This window comes from Oryzias latipes, chromosome 12 (genome assembly GCF_002234675.1).
Source record: "Oryzias latipes chromosome 12, ASM223467v1".
Classification (NCBI taxonomy): Eukaryota; Metazoa; Chordata; class Actinopteri; order Beloniformes; family Adrianichthyidae; genus Oryzias; species Oryzias latipes.
Window position 1 is genome coordinate 4,312,851 of NC_019870.2, and position 15,527 is coordinate 4,328,377.

Consider the following 15,527-nt stretch of genomic DNA (forward strand, 5'->3'; position numbering starts at 1 on the left):
CCCGTCTTATAATTGTCTATTTGAAATAGTTTTCTGTTTGTTGGTTTTGTATGTAGTTTGACATTACCGTTTTGCTTTATGGGGACTAATATTCTATCCTTCCATCCCTCCATCCATGCCTTCATTCAGCACACAGACACGCTCCTACAAGAATCTCAAACAAAGTCCTTCGTTTAGTTATTTATTCTCAAAGACCTGTGCTGATGCATCCTCATCTTCATGGTGGAGAATTTGTGATCCTGCGACTTCAAACTCATTTGTTCAACAAGCCCCCTTTCATATTATTCGCCCGGATAATGGACCCCAGCTGAACGCTGCAGCCTCCAAAAACGATTCCCCATCTGAATCCAAGTCATTACTGCCGACAACACAAGGACGGCGTCTTTGCCGAGGCTGCAGACGGATGGAGGAGCAGCAGCAGCAAAGTGCAGGTGTGTCTGTGACGGTACTTACAAACTGCCTCTTCTGGGAAGACTCAGCTCCTTCTGTGAAGGAAAGGAAAACAGGCATGAGACAAACACTCATCTGCTTTTGTGCCTTCAGGCCGTTTGAATTCAACTGCGAAAACGCCAACTCCAGCACTGAAAACGTCTTTGTGTGCAGGGTCCAATGCCGTCCTTCCAGTGTGCTGAACTCCAACTTACTTATTAATGAACTTTCTGGAGGTGCATGACCTGCTCGTATGGGAGGAGTCATTATTAGCATCCCTTTGACCCGGTGTCGGTTGAACTCATTAAAAGGACACAAGGACGGTGGGAGAATCATCCGCTGCTTTGTAAAGCTTCTGTTCACGTTTACATACACCGACAGGACATAAAAAAATGAACTCACCATTCAAAATATTCATTAAAATCTCCACTGTGATCATCTTTTGCGTTCCCAGTGGTGTTTTCTTTATGATTATGCCATTTTTAACCATTTTTCTCATTAGAAATTCACCTCTCAGTTGTTTAGGGGGAGTGTTGGGGTAAAGCAACCCCGCCCCCTCTTCCCCTTCTCAATGCTGAAGTAGGGAGCTTGCAGCCCACCCAGCATATTTTCACAAAAACAAAATTTTTCAAACTGCATTTTGTCGTCTGTTCCTGATTCACAACAATTTGAATAAATGAATACTCAGAAATGCAACTTTGGGCTTAATTTTCATTAAATGTGACCTCCATTAACAGAAAAACACCACAAGAACATGTAAAAAAACAACAAAAATACCATTTTATCAGAGTGAGTCTTTAAGTTTCTGAATCCGTGGAGATTTTTTAAATGACTCTTTAACTTGACAAAATTCCTTTAATTAACATTTATCGTTTTGGCTTTTAAGGCATTTTTCTACCTTTTTTATCTTGTATTCTACAGCATTTTTTTACCATTTGATGATGTTGTTGCTTTTAACAAATAGTGTTTTATGACCTTTTTGTTAATTTTATGTCAAGCACCTTGTGTTCTGAGCATTCAGCAAAGGCTTTTACAGTAGGAGGTGAGGTCACCAGCGGTGGATCCCCCCACACTGGTGACCTCCTATTTTACCTGCAGCACACACACAGCACTCCCACACCTCCATACATGGGTGGGGTCGGGGGGGGGCGGCCGGGCTTATGGGTGTCCTGTCGGCTGCGGGAGGGGTCGGGCATGCGGCGCTGGGGGTCGGCCGGCTGGGGGGGGGTTGCTGCTTGGCGGCGGGGGTAGGGAGGGTAACCAGATGATTGTGAGTATGTGTGTGTGAGTGCATGGGTAGGACCGACCTGGGGGCTGGCTCGCTGGGACCCTCTGGGGCTTTCCCTCCCCATCACAGAGAGGGGAGGGCACTGAGAGGGTTGGGGAGGGGGGGGTCAGATATTATGGCGGGGGGGGTGGTAGTGCGTAGGGTTTTAGGGGGGTGGCTGTGGCTGTGGGTGCGTGGCGATCCCTGGGTTGCTAAGGTCGCGGGGCTGGGCTGGCTTGCGGGGACGGGGCGCCGGTCGGGTGGTGGCCGGCTCTTGGGTTCCGGGGGCTCTGGCTTCGTCCCTGGCCTTTGTCTCGGTGTCCGGCGCCCGGTGGCCCCCATGGCTGCCGCCTGGTACGGCTAAGCGCTCCTGTCTTGTGGCCTGGGGGCCGGACACTGGGTTCGCTTGTGCCTCTGGGCATTGGGGGGGCCCCTGTAGGGGGGCCCTCTCTGTGCCTGGCTGGTGGGGTGGGCGGTCCTCTCCTCCTCCCCTCCCGGGCTGCCTGGGTCCGGATGCTGGGGGGGCTTCTGGCCTGGGGGGCTCTCCTCCCCTCTCCTGGTCTGGCTGGTCTGGCTGGGTAGGATCTGGCTCCCTTTATGAACACACGGTTCACGTCGGCAGCATGCATGTATCTCCACCCCCACGTGCACGTGCACACTCCACACTGCTCCCTGTCTGCTTCATCCCTCCTCCTTACCTACAGTGTATTGATGGACAGATTTTTTTTCTCGCTCATCTTAGTGTCAGATTTTCACCTTTGATGTAACATTCGTCTTTCCAGCAGATCTGGTATAATTGTTACAGCTTAAATTAATAACTTAGTCAAATCAGTGCTTGTATCCCCCACCTTTTCACCTTTCTTCCTTTTACTCTCTTCCACCCTCCCCTCACATTCTTCCCCTCTCCCTCCCCACACACACTAAATGTAACAAATAAATAAAAGATAATACGACAAAAAGGGGTTTATACAAATCTACACTCTAGTTTCTTGAAGCTATATAACCTCTTTTTGTGATAGTAAAACCTGTCCAACACAAAAAGCCTTCAGCTCTAATCTGTTTGCTCAGCTGTTGGACAGAACAAGTTAGAAAAAAAAAAAAAAAAAAAAAAAAAAAAAAAAAAAAAAAGGAGGTGAGGGTTTTAACGTCTTACGTCTAACGTCTTACAATAAATGATTTACTTCACCACTAGCCTCAAAAAAGCAATACTTTCCAAAAAAGGGACTTTATTTTAAAAGTTCTGTCAACGTAAATTAATTTTTAGGTAAAATTGTGCGTTAATCTGAAAAAGGAAAGACTTTAACAGAAAGTGTAGTGATTATATTCATCAGTTCAGGGTTTTCTGGTGTGTTCTTACAGTTTTTATGTCATTTATCAAAGTCAATTCTGTCATAAAAATGTTAAACTGAAATGAGTTCCTAGTTTAAATATAATTTACCAAGAACTTACAATATAAAAAGGTATTTTAATTTATTCATTAAAAATAAAAAACTGCTGTGAATGCTGGTTATATTATGGAGAAATGTCATTACAATCATATTCATAGAATAACACCACATCCATGCAAAATTGGATTTCACAATATTAAAGTGATAATTAGGTTAGCAGGTGAGCTAAGGTAATAAATCTCAATTTCCTTTGTGATTCTTCTGCAGTTTCATATCCTAATACACCCAGAGATTACATCCGACTATCGTTCCCATTCCCAGAAAACAACAGAAATAAAGTAAATGACACAATAGACGTCAAATTTCCAAGTAATTAATTATTTTCTTGGTAAAAAAAAAAAGACTAAATCAGAAAAATAGTTTTTCCTGCATCTTAAGTAATTGCTCAAATTAAAATGTTGAATACAACTTTCAAATAATCTGTTCAGTTATTTATTTAGCTATGGTAAAAAAAAATTCTTTATTCGATTAATTACAACAACAATCACAGCTGAATATGAATATATTTCATATCATTTAGAAACCAAAAGTCTAACAAGTTAATCAAATTATGTTTTTTGAAAAGATTTAAATAAAACGTTGACTAGGTATTTAAAAAAATGTATATGATTAAATATACACTATAATAAAAGGTGTGAAAAAAGTTTGCATTTTTGTTTCCGTGGGTAAAACGCAGACACGCTGCCGAGGCAGACTATAATAATAACTCATTTCATAAAAAATGTGATCTTTAGTGTGCCAAAAGGCAATATATGATCATATATATGTATGTAGTTTACTCTGAATGGCTTAAGAAAAGCATTATACAGGCCCATTCATGTGGAAGAAAACGTCTGCTAAATCAGCCATTATAGCCATTATGGTTAAAGCAGAGATTTTTATTACTGAATTGACTAAAAATACTGCCTCCTAGAGAGTATGTTATCCCTAAATGCTGCCCTTGAGTGTGTCCCTGTAGCTGCAGTGCAGGACAAACGTGCATAGCTGCAGCATCTACTAATGTAAACTTGTCCTAAACAAAGTCAGTCATCAGCCACAAAGTCCTCTGTCCCTCCAGTCGGTTCTTGTGCTCATCATCGGTGCTGTTGCGTCACACCTGTGAGACAACAAAACGACGGCGCTCTGAATCTCTGCTGCTTGAATATTAATGAGCCAATAAAAGCCAGGCTGTTGTGGGACGCGTTGCAAGATGTGCAGTGGACGCGCATCAGCTGCTACACTCAGCAGAAAAGTGTGAAGCCCCTCTCTCTCCTTGCTTTCAATTAGGACGTAATGCACCCCCCCTGCCACCGCCATGGCGCCCAGGAGCAGAGTATTTGCCCTGAAAGACACGGCCGCTGCCAACACGACCCTAATTACCATGCAGCAAACGACTGACGCTGATGTGACACCCGCCAGGTCAGCACTCCAAATCACAGTGAGCTATGAGCAACGAGCACTGGCGCTGGATGAAAACGGATTCCTGCCTCAGGGAAACATTTGCATAAAGTTTAAACTCCTTTGTGAAGCCGTCCCCTTTGGCCTTAGATGTGTGACACCTTTCGGAGTTAGCAACGCTATTCCTGAACAGAACGCCGTTAATGACAAGAAGCTCATTAGAGGCGCAGATTTTCACCAAACCCTGCAGGTAAAGCATGCCAGATACAGTAGGGTGTTTCACAGAACCCGGGGAGACATGACGGAAAAACGCCGTCTTAGGCCTTATTCAAAGCTTCCCTTATGGTTGTCTGTCTGGGGGCAGAAAATGGGCAATCCTGTATGGAGGTGGCCTGCATGAAACGAGTCTGTAGAGCAAAAATGTTCACGTAGCGAACACGTATACGACGCATATGGGTAAGTAAGGGTAAGGTAGGTGAGACGCAGGCGTGTCATACAGGTCTATTAAGAACCCGTTAGCACAAATCAAATAAAGCCTGACTGTAAGAAATTAGAAAATTAGAAAATCAGAGCGTAGTTTTGTAGAAATCCTACAAGCACTTGCATTTCACGCCCTCACCCCACGCATGCACCATTTTGTCAGTAAGGAGCCAGAACTACCAACTACTACAGTGTGGCGCTAGGACATCGTACGACAGAATCACCTGTACGTCATAAGAGCATGCAACTTACATTATCCTTACCAATACTTCACAATACATTTAACACATGTACAACAATGGTACGTTCCATTTTCATGACATCTCAAACACCAAAACCAACTCCAAGACAGACGTGCATTCACCTTAAGTTGGGGACAACCCAAAATCCCACCACACACATACCCATTGTCCCGTAGGGGTGCAAGTGACTGAGGCTTTAGAAAAGCCCGGTGGGAAACACGATTTTCCGATCTTTAAAGGGGGACTTCAGTCCTCCATGTTTTCTTTAACTGAACCTCCAACTTCACAAAAAAACCAGGGCGCTCCAAAAGCTGCAGTACCTCAAATGACCACTGGAGGCTGGTGTCAAAAAAGAGCAATAGAGCTGATCCAATGACTTTTGGGGGTTATGGAGTAGTGAGGGAATTTGGACACAGCCTCTGATGGGAGAAAATAAGAGTGGTCTCGTTCTGTTTTCAACTATGAATTTAGATTCTAACTTTTATCCATTAATATGATTTTCTTCATGTGATAAAATATGACCATTCTTCCGTTTTCCAACCATCTAAGCTTCACTAATCTTCTATAAATCACTTCATAGAAGGAATGAAGGCTATAAAATAGGAACAGCTAAAGCAGAGCCGCTCCAGAAGTCTGGGTGTGACTAAATTAAAAGTGTTTTTTATTATTATTATTATAATTTTAATTAATTTATGTTAACAAAACAGCGATGCCTGAAAATGGAACCAAGTCTGGAAAGTCAACAAGGCTCGTGCAGCCTGTGCTGGTGATGGCAGTTAATAAAGAAAATAATAGAGGCTGCTGTTTGCTCTGCTATTGTAAGCCTTGTGTGTAATTTGGGCAAGCACATCATACAGACCTGGAACATGTTGGTAAAGTCATAAGGAAATAATTCTTACATTGTGCCTGAAAGAGAATATAAAAAAATATATATATATATATGTAGAAATTTCCAAAAATAAATGGACACTTTGCAACCTAAACCCATCCCTTCATCTTCTCATACCAACTCCCGATTCCTTGAAATAACTAATGAGTGGATAGACAAATGGAAAAATGCAAAAAGCAGACGCCTTTCCAGTGTTTAAATCAAATCAAACTTTATTTATAAAATAGCGCTTCTCATGCACTTTGTGCAGCTCGAAGCGCTTTAACACTAAAAACAGTAAACACACAACATTACAATAAAAACCCCAACCCACCCTTCACCCTTACCACTCCCCTCCATTAAACCACATGACCCATGGCTCCCACGTACAATGAAATATGACTATGTAACTGTAAAAGAATAAATAAATAAATAAACAAATAAATAAACAAACAAACAAGTATGGCTTGGCTCTGTTGTGAGGAAACAGTATCTGGGAATCCTTTCATACCAGGAGCCAGCCAGTTTAAAGCGCTTATATCATGCAAAATCAACTTTTTGAGATTTTCAGTGTATTATCATGTTCATTCCTCACAAGAAACAAGCGGTACTTTGATCCGTTCATGGATTTCTGAGTATTCTTTTAAAAACCCGCTCTACCACAATGAGTGGGTCTTCGCATTGTGATGTCACAAAGTGGCCCCCAGACTAACAGACACACCCACTTTCTCCGTAGCGCTAGCGCTGATCGGCAAAAAAGCGTATACGTACAATATGAACATCCATCTTTGCAAAAGCTTTTTATGTTGTCCGTTTTTTCGTGGGCGAGACGCCGACACGCTGCTGAGGCCGACTCGAGGATGACATCATAAAATGGGCGGAACTCACAAGGAGAGATAGGCGGAGCTCCAGAGATTAAGTCGTCTTTCTTCAGGGTTTGAAAAGAACTCAGGAAAATAACTCATATTTAATTAAAAAATATCATTCTGTAGTATGCCAAAGGGAATAGATCATATACATGGATATAGTTTACTATGAAAGGATTAAGTAAAGCAGGATCATTGATTTAGTTGTGATTTTATACAACAAACTTGGGTTTTGGTCAGAATATAAGTTGGATACGTTTGTGGTCTGATCCTTCAAAGACGATGACTAAGGCTGGAAGGCTTTACGTCTTCTGCTTTCATTTTAAGGGGATGCTAAATTAAGTCGAGTCCCGGATTAAATGGTACGTTGTGAATTAGTTAGAAACAGTGTTTAGAGGTCAAGTGAAGTCACAAACACAAAGATAGGGGTTAGGGGGAAGAGCATAAAGCATTTAAGACAGAAAATTATGATTTTTTTTTAGTCCCACCTGTGCCTGTCTACTCTTAATTCTTCTTTTCCTTTTGCTTTTCCCTTCAGGGGTCGCAACAGCTTCCATCTAACTTTGTCTTTTCTCCTTCAACATTAGCTACTTTCATGTATTTGTTCACTGCATCCATAAACTTCCTCTTTGGTCCTCCTTTAGACCTCTAGCCTGGCAGCTCTAAATCCCTGCATTCCTCTCTAATGCAGAATGAAAAATAAAGATGCAGCTCACATTTCCTAAAGGAAGTGGTTATTTTTGTTTTACATCAGGAATTTTGTCTGCAGCATTCAACCGTGCAAAAGACAAAACAAAAGAAAACCTGTTAAAAGGGCTGCAAGGCATCAAACAGGATGTTCAAGTTTCACTGCTGCGTCTTTTTGGGAAACATTTCAGCTTTTCTCACATCAATTATTGGAGAGAAGCATGCAGCTCTGACAAACAGCAGGAACCTTTTTTTCAGTTACCGCAGCCATTGCAAGGACATTTGACAGAAATGAATCCCTCCATGCAGAAAAAAAAACCCAGAACCAATAGTGACTGTAGTTCAGTGTTAGAACTGGATGCATCAGACAAAGAGTAGTGGATGGATAAATGAAATAGGACATTTTGGTGTGCAGATGCTTGAAATTGTAGCTGCAGAGGATGGGGAAGGCAGACATTTCTGCATTATGAGGAAAAAGCTATCTGGTTTCATCAGGAGTCTGACTCAGGACGTTTTCTGGAGGAAACAAAAAAGGACTGCTGTGCAACAGGCTGCTGCACCGTATCATTGTTCTGTTATTGCTTTCCCTGCACCAACTCACACTTGTAAGCAGGTGACAGTGACTGTTGTCATGGAAACTGGCTCTCAAGTTAGCATGAGGGCAGATTGGAAAACTTTTCAGACTTTGTTTTTTGGAACCGTGCGTCTGTCTTTCTAAACCAGGGGGGTGTGAAACTTTAGGCCTCGGGGGGGGGCGGCTGGTTTTCCGGAAATCCTGCCTTTTCTCCTGTTAGCCAATAAGGAGCTTCAATGGCCCTCGAGGCTTGGATTCCAAAACTCCTGAAAGGGGATCTGATGGCACTGTAGTGATGTTTTTCACTGTTTCCTTTCTTTTTGGGCCCTTAAACGCATCACAGATGAGATATGAACATAATCCAGATTTGAGAAATTCAACTATGGGTTCTCACATCCTTTAATGCAGTGATAAATATTGGTCAATAACTATTGTTCCAAAGGTAAAATAAACATTCTTAAATCTAAAAATTCAAAATAAAGTTTTTAAATAATGAAATCTTTATTCAAAAACTAAACTTTGTTTATTTATTTTTATGTCAGATCGAGTTTGGTGTTAAACATTTACCTTTGAGCCAATTTAAATGTTTTTTTTTCAAATTTAATAAAATGAAATAAGGAAGGAAAAGCTTCTAAAATATTAAGTAGACGTTTACTTTTTTTCTTGTGGGTTTACTTTTAATCTAAATGCTTAAATCAGTCGTTTCATTGGCTTTTGTTGGAGTAAGACATCAATATCCCATCCGTTGCAGAGTTTATCGAGCTGTCCATTTACTACAAAAGAAAAGATTTGTTACATAATGAACCAGGGGTGCGTTTTGTTTCACGGGGTAAAAGTCAATCCGTGCCTTTGCGCTACAACATTTCATCTCCAGGACGCTGCATCAAAGCAGTGTTGTAAAAAAAAGGCCTCAGCGTGACGATCCATTAATAATTCCCTTTGATTCCTTTCGGATTTTCCTGCATCTCCGGATCCAACGAGGGCTTTGCTGAACTGCAGTTTTCCGCTGACTGCCAAGGAACTCCCCCCTGTTTAGTTTCTGATCTGATCTGAGTGACAGAGAGACATTTGTAGTTTCCTCTGGTTCATTTTTCTCTAGATTGTTTCCTTTATTTCTTTTGATTGATTTATTACTGATCCTGTTGTGGACAGAGCGAGCTGATCACCCCAACCTCCTTGGATGGTGTTCAAACCAAACCTCAACCTTCTGGGTAACAGATTTGATAAGAACCAAAGATTGCAGTTCCACTAAAGACCACTGGGGAGAGGTTTCAAATTTCACTTTACACCTCAAACTACAACATTCACTTTCTGAAGTTTTTCAATGTTTACGGTTTTATTAAACTTGAAATTCAGGAAGTGGTTGGTCTCCAGATTCATTTATCTTCTAAATCCGTTTTATTCCTTTCGGGGTCACGGGGAGCCTATCCCAACCACTCGTGGGCGAAGGCATGGGACATCCTGAACAGGTCGGTAGTCTATCACAGGGCCACACATCACACACCAATGCACATGCACACTCACATTCACACCTAGGGACAATTTAGAGTAACCAGTTAACCTATGAAGCATGTTTTTGGATGGTGGGAGGAAGCCAGCAAAAACCCACGCATGTTCTGGAAGAACTTGCAAACAGAAAGGTCCCCCACTGGTGTTCTGTTTTGGGTCCCCCAACCAGGACTCGAACCTTTTTGCGTTGATGCAAGAGCACTAACCACTATGCCACTGTGCTGATTTGTGACCTCAAATTTGTGCATTTTTGAGCTGAGTTTCGTTCGATGGGACAGGTGGCCGAACCACTTTAGTTTGACCCACTCAGTTCCCATTATTGGAACATGGATGAGATTTGGGGAGTAAATTCAGGTCAATGTGTCCACTCCCCACTTAAGCTTTATTAATCTTCTTTCTCTTTCGGCTTTTACCATCAGGGGTCGCCACAGCGAAACAACCTCTCATTCGAGGATAAGTTGCACGAGTAAATTGGCAATGTTTTACGCTGGATGCCCTTCCTGACGCAACCCTCTCAATTTATCCGGGCTTGGGACCGGCACAGAAGCAGAGAAGGGAACAGGGAGCAGCCCTGGTTTCACGGACGGAAGGTGGCGCAAACCAGCACGAACTAAACCGGCTCCCTACTTAAGCTTTATTAATGACGTGCAGAATCCAGCAGGTGAAACTGAACCACTTCTGAAGACAGAAAGTAAGGACAAACTTTTATTTACTTTTTTTTTTCTTGCTTAGTAGGATTTCTGGATGAATCAAATAAGAATTTATGAAAATAAGAACCATCAATGATTTATTGAATGTCCCCTCTGATAGAAAACACTACAGTGTAATCATGAAAGGAATCTTCCACTATGCATCAAAACCTTAAAGTTAAACATTTTTAACTCATCCTACAAGCATTTTGCAAAGATCGAGCTACATATCCGCGATTTCCTGAATCTCTTTAAGACTTTAAAACCAAACAGGACACTAAAACAACCGGTTTCTTTTATATTGCATTTTATTTTTTTCAGTGACTACATTCTATTTATTTTCAAGGCCGCTCTGCACAGAGACTTGACACAGACCGGTGTGGAACTGTTATTCAAAAAGTAAAAACTTAAATTGTCTGTAAAAAAAATAATTACAGTTAAGATGAAAAGTCTTTCAGCCATAAACTGAATTGAACAGAAGTCAAAATGTAGAATGTCATTAAATCCTCTCATCAGGCTATTTTGTGATCTCCTTCTGCTTTAGATGAAACCGTAAGTTTAAAGTTTCACTGAGAATTTATGAAAACAGAAGGCAGATGGTTTGTTTTTTATTTTATATTTATGATTTAATTGTTTTTTTATACAACCCGATAAAACCAAACACCGTTTGACATTTTATGATGCAAACTGCTGACAAGCATCTAGTTTTTACCGTGTGATTTTTCCATCAGGTTGAGTTCTAGAAGAATCCGTCACTTTTAAGATGTGGTCAGACGTGAACACAATAATACAAAAAATATTCTGCATCTTTAATTGGCTGATTTATTCTTAGCTGCACAGAATCCAGAAGAACTGAACCGTGTGATCAAAAAGCTTAGTAACTAATATCTCAAGTCAATTCAACAATAAAAACATCAATAGCCTTTGGAAAAATGTTTAATCATTTTCCGTTCTTGCTAATGAGCTGAACCTCTTGATTATTCTGCCCGGCAACCAACACAGCAGCACCACTTCAGGGAGAAGGATCACAGAGGACCGGCACATTTCTGCAGACTTCATTTGCTTAATCTACCCTGACCTTTGGACCTCTGAGGAAATGCAGAAAAATAATAAAAACGATGTTTTAGTTCTTTCCGAAACAAGAGCTGGCGTCATAAGACATATGCAGTAATCAGAAAATTCAGCCTTCCGTGAGGATTTCACGCTCGATTTCAAAATAAAGTGTGGTTAATGCCTTGTTCACATGTGTCAAACTCAAGCCCCGCATGACATTTTATGTGGCCCGTGAGGGCGTAAAAGTTTTTAATGTGTATTTATTAATATGTAGGGGAAATCGGACTAGAAATATCGGATTAGGCAATTTACATTAGGACTTAAACACGGTCCATCTAACCTAACCTGACAGAATCAAATGTAAAAGGATTTATGCCAAAGTAACAAGCAACCATATGTTTTCTATGCAATTGTAATTGTCACTTAAAAAGTTAGAATAAATAAATAATGAGTTATTTAACATTAAGGAGTAGGTACGTTTGTTTTTCGTTACATTTGGCTACATGTATAAGTTATATTTGGCCCTTTGAGGACAGCCGCTATGCTGATGTGGCCCTCGGTGAAAATGAGTTTGACACCCCTGGTCTAGTTGAACCAAAATAAAATGTACATATTTATAATTGTTTTCTATATTTATTGTCCAGCAGAATTAGTTTTCGGTGTGCAGATATTTCACTGGAAGGTTACTTGAACGAAAAAATGACTTTTCACACAGATGGCCCTTACCATGTTTATTCTTCCACCTGTTTGAACGCATGGGAGGGAATCACTCTACTGTGTTTAGCCCATTGACTGTATATAAGAACTGGACTGAGTCAGTGTGATGTCATTTTTATAAAAGTGGCCTAGTTCCAGCTCCAGCAAAATCAAGTCAATTCAGTCGCAACTTTTTTTGTTAGCAATGACCTACGCCGCCATGTTGGAGCCAGTGATTTGTACAGCTCATTGGCCATGTGGAAGAGTGTCCGCCCTGTGACTGGAAGTGAGTTCAAATCCAGGCCGAGTCACATCAAAGACTAAGATTGGGACCCAATGCTTCCCTACTACCCTGAATTAAGTGGATTGGGGGGGTTAAACTACCAAATGGTTCCCGAGCGTGGCTGTTAATCTGAGTCAATGTTTCTATGGTAACAACTCTAACCAATCAGGAGTGAGCTTGTTAGAAAACCACATCCCTACCACTTGAAAGTGGGCTACACGAAATGTGCCATACTTTTGAATGGAATATACAGTCAGGGGTTTAGAGCTTTGTCGTCAGTTAGTGGTTCAAATGAAGTTGTCCGTCAGACACAGATGGCGGATGTCACTGGTTTCTGACTCCAAGACTATAAACCAACCAAAAATAAAATGCCTAACTCAATCGTGTTGTTTCAATTTTGCAACTGTGGCTCAAGAGGTCAAACTTAACGACCTTCACGGTGGTTCTAAAACACCTTCAATGAATGTTGACCTTTGACTGTTTCAACTGTGACCCCTCCCCCCTCGCGTTCCAAACAGGAAGTATCTGCTGGCTCCAAATGCAAAGAGCCCACAGACGTCTATAGAGAAATAAATAGCTGTTCGTCATTCTGTTTGTCAGAATAACCTTTCTTGGTCTGATACCTTTTTTAATATGTTCTTTTAATTCTAGTATTTTAAATCTAATTTTCTTTTGTAGCGCAAGTTACTGACCAATCAGATGCCTCATATAAAAGTAGGTGGCCTCATGTCGAACGTTCGAAGCTTTCAACAGCTTCTCCCCAGCCCCCTTTTCACGCCCACTGCTGATTGGCAAGGGGGTTGCTGTGGAAATGTTGACTCAGACCAACTCGGACCAATCACTGATCAATGACGAAGTTGGACTGAAAGATGGGGGCAGTCTTTTTGCAAAAAACAAAAAAAAACCACAATGACTTCAGTTGGTTGGAGCCAGAAGTGAGCCATTTTCTATGGGTGACGTCACACTCACTCCAGTTTTCAGATACAGTCAATGATGTCGACTAATCCATTACTCCTTCTGGAATACTCCATTTCTACATGATTTTGATATTTGACAGAATTTTGCGGGTTTTTCCCCTCACATAAATCAGAGTTTAGCTTTTTTATGCACTTGTGTTTTTTTTGGTAGTTGGGTTGGAAAAATGTGCATGTCGTTTGTGCACATTCCTAAAATAAAAGAGGACATATCTGCAAAAACAAAACACTGTTGCATGTTTTAATGACTTTGAGCCATGTTGGCGTCCAGCTGCCTCTTCATGTTTGAACTCTCAATTCCGTGTCCATGCTGCCATCTACAGTTCTACTAGAAAAGCAGAACTGACTGATCACATGACCGAAACATCCCCAACAGACAAGAAAATCGAAATTGGCTCCCATTTATCTCCACGTCTCATCAAAATGAAGGAGAACCTTCTATCTGGGCTTGGATCTACTGCTGAGCATTTGGGCTTCAAAGGATGAAACCTAAAAAAAAAAAACAATAGGAGCTTTCGAAATGTTGGCATCATCTTAAACTAAACGCTTCTTCTCAGTCAGATACCTGAGGTGATTATGGAGATAAGAAAAGGTCAATGAGATCAGAAAAGCCAATTATCTGCCCAGCACACGTGTAGTAAAGACGGCAATCAGAGCCCGCTCTGACCTTCAGAGGCAAACAAAGTGGCTGAAAGACTTAAACACAGTTAATGAACAGACTACTGACTTTTGTTAAGGTAACATCTACATCCGTTCACCTGAACCGTTTGTTTCTCCCCAGCCTGCTTTCTTCAAAGCAGCAAAGCCAAGAGAAGCAGCTGATGAATAAACCTGTTTCTGGAATTTTGTGCTACATTTCATCTTCTTGCCAAACTTAGAACTTTAAATTAGAGCACCTAACCTGAGGAATTATGTACCAATGTGGCAAAAACGAATGTTTTATGAATTTATAACTCCACTCCACAAGAGACTTTAGCTACTTGAGGAAGGAAAAGCACCGTGGATGAGATCTGAAACCTTCTGAACATTATTTGCTTCAGGGGGAAATGATCAGAGGAAAAACTGTACATATTAATGACTGGATGGATGCAGAGAGAAATGACCTTGAGACTGAGGTGCATGAGGATGAGATGTTAGAGATGCTGGATAGTTCTTCACGAGAGGCGTTTAGATTATTTCATGCAAAAATCTGAATATTCTTGCTTGTTGGCCACTTAGGCTTTTAAGATGAGGCGTGCTGAGAAATCCAAATATGTGCTCAGAAGAGCAGAAACTGCTGCATTTATAAAAATAAAAAATAAAAAAAGAAAGTGGCTTTTATTAGTCGAGAACTGACATCTAAAAAGACCAATGGTGCGGTCAGGGAAATGGATGCACCCACAGGCATTACTCTTACTGAAAACAAGATAAATGTGGGAGCGACCTCTCAAAGAGAAAGATCAAATACTGACGGATCGATGGTCATTCAGCTGCAAGACGTGGAGCAGCGTCTGAGATCTTAGCGGGGACAGAAACGGAACACAACCAGCGCCGGATATCAGGTCAATTTAAATAAAACAATCAAAAAATAACAAATTAACAAAAGTTTTAATCGGATTTATAGATATGTTCTAATATGAACTGTTTTATATTCACCTAAATAGCAAGTTTTACTACAAAAAGGTGACATCGTGCAAACAAATGGAAAAAATTAGTTTTGAATTTTTTGCAAATAAAATAAAAAAATAATAAATATGATTAAAAAAAATGCTGAATTTTATTTAAATTCAGCTAACATATATACTGTTATACAGAAGTGAAGCAGGGAAAACAAAACTTTAACAGCACCTGATATGAGGTAAATTAAAATTCTAAATAAAATAAAATAAATTGGATTTTTTCCAGAAAACAATAGAAAATTGGGCAAATCAATATTTATTTTAATATGATTATTAGGCGGGGGGGGGGGGGTTGTAGTGCGTAGGGTTTTAGGGGGGTGGCTGTGGCTGTGGGTGCGTGGCGATCCCTGGGTTGCTAAGGTCGCGTGCCTGGGCTGGCTTGCGGGGACGGGGCGCCGGTCGGGTGGTGGCTGGCTCATGGGTTCCG

The 15,527-nt window shown here is 41.0% G+C and overlaps 1 protein-coding gene across 6 annotated transcripts in view; it reads right to left on the reverse strand.

Moving 5' to 3' along the window:
* The window catches only part of mast4 (microtubule associated serine/threonine kinase family member 4), a 133,457-nt gene that overhangs the window by 59,815 nt on the left and 58,115 nt on the right, over nucleotides 1-15,527 (reverse strand). For all 6 annotated transcript variants that reach the window (XM_023960995.1, XM_023960994.1, XM_023960992.1 and 3 more), the window contains one exon: nucleotides 454-485. In XM_023960995.1, coding sequence (XP_023816763.1) covers nucleotides 454-485 — 32 coding nt within the window. The remainder of the gene's footprint in view (nucleotides 1-453; nucleotides 486-15,527) is intronic.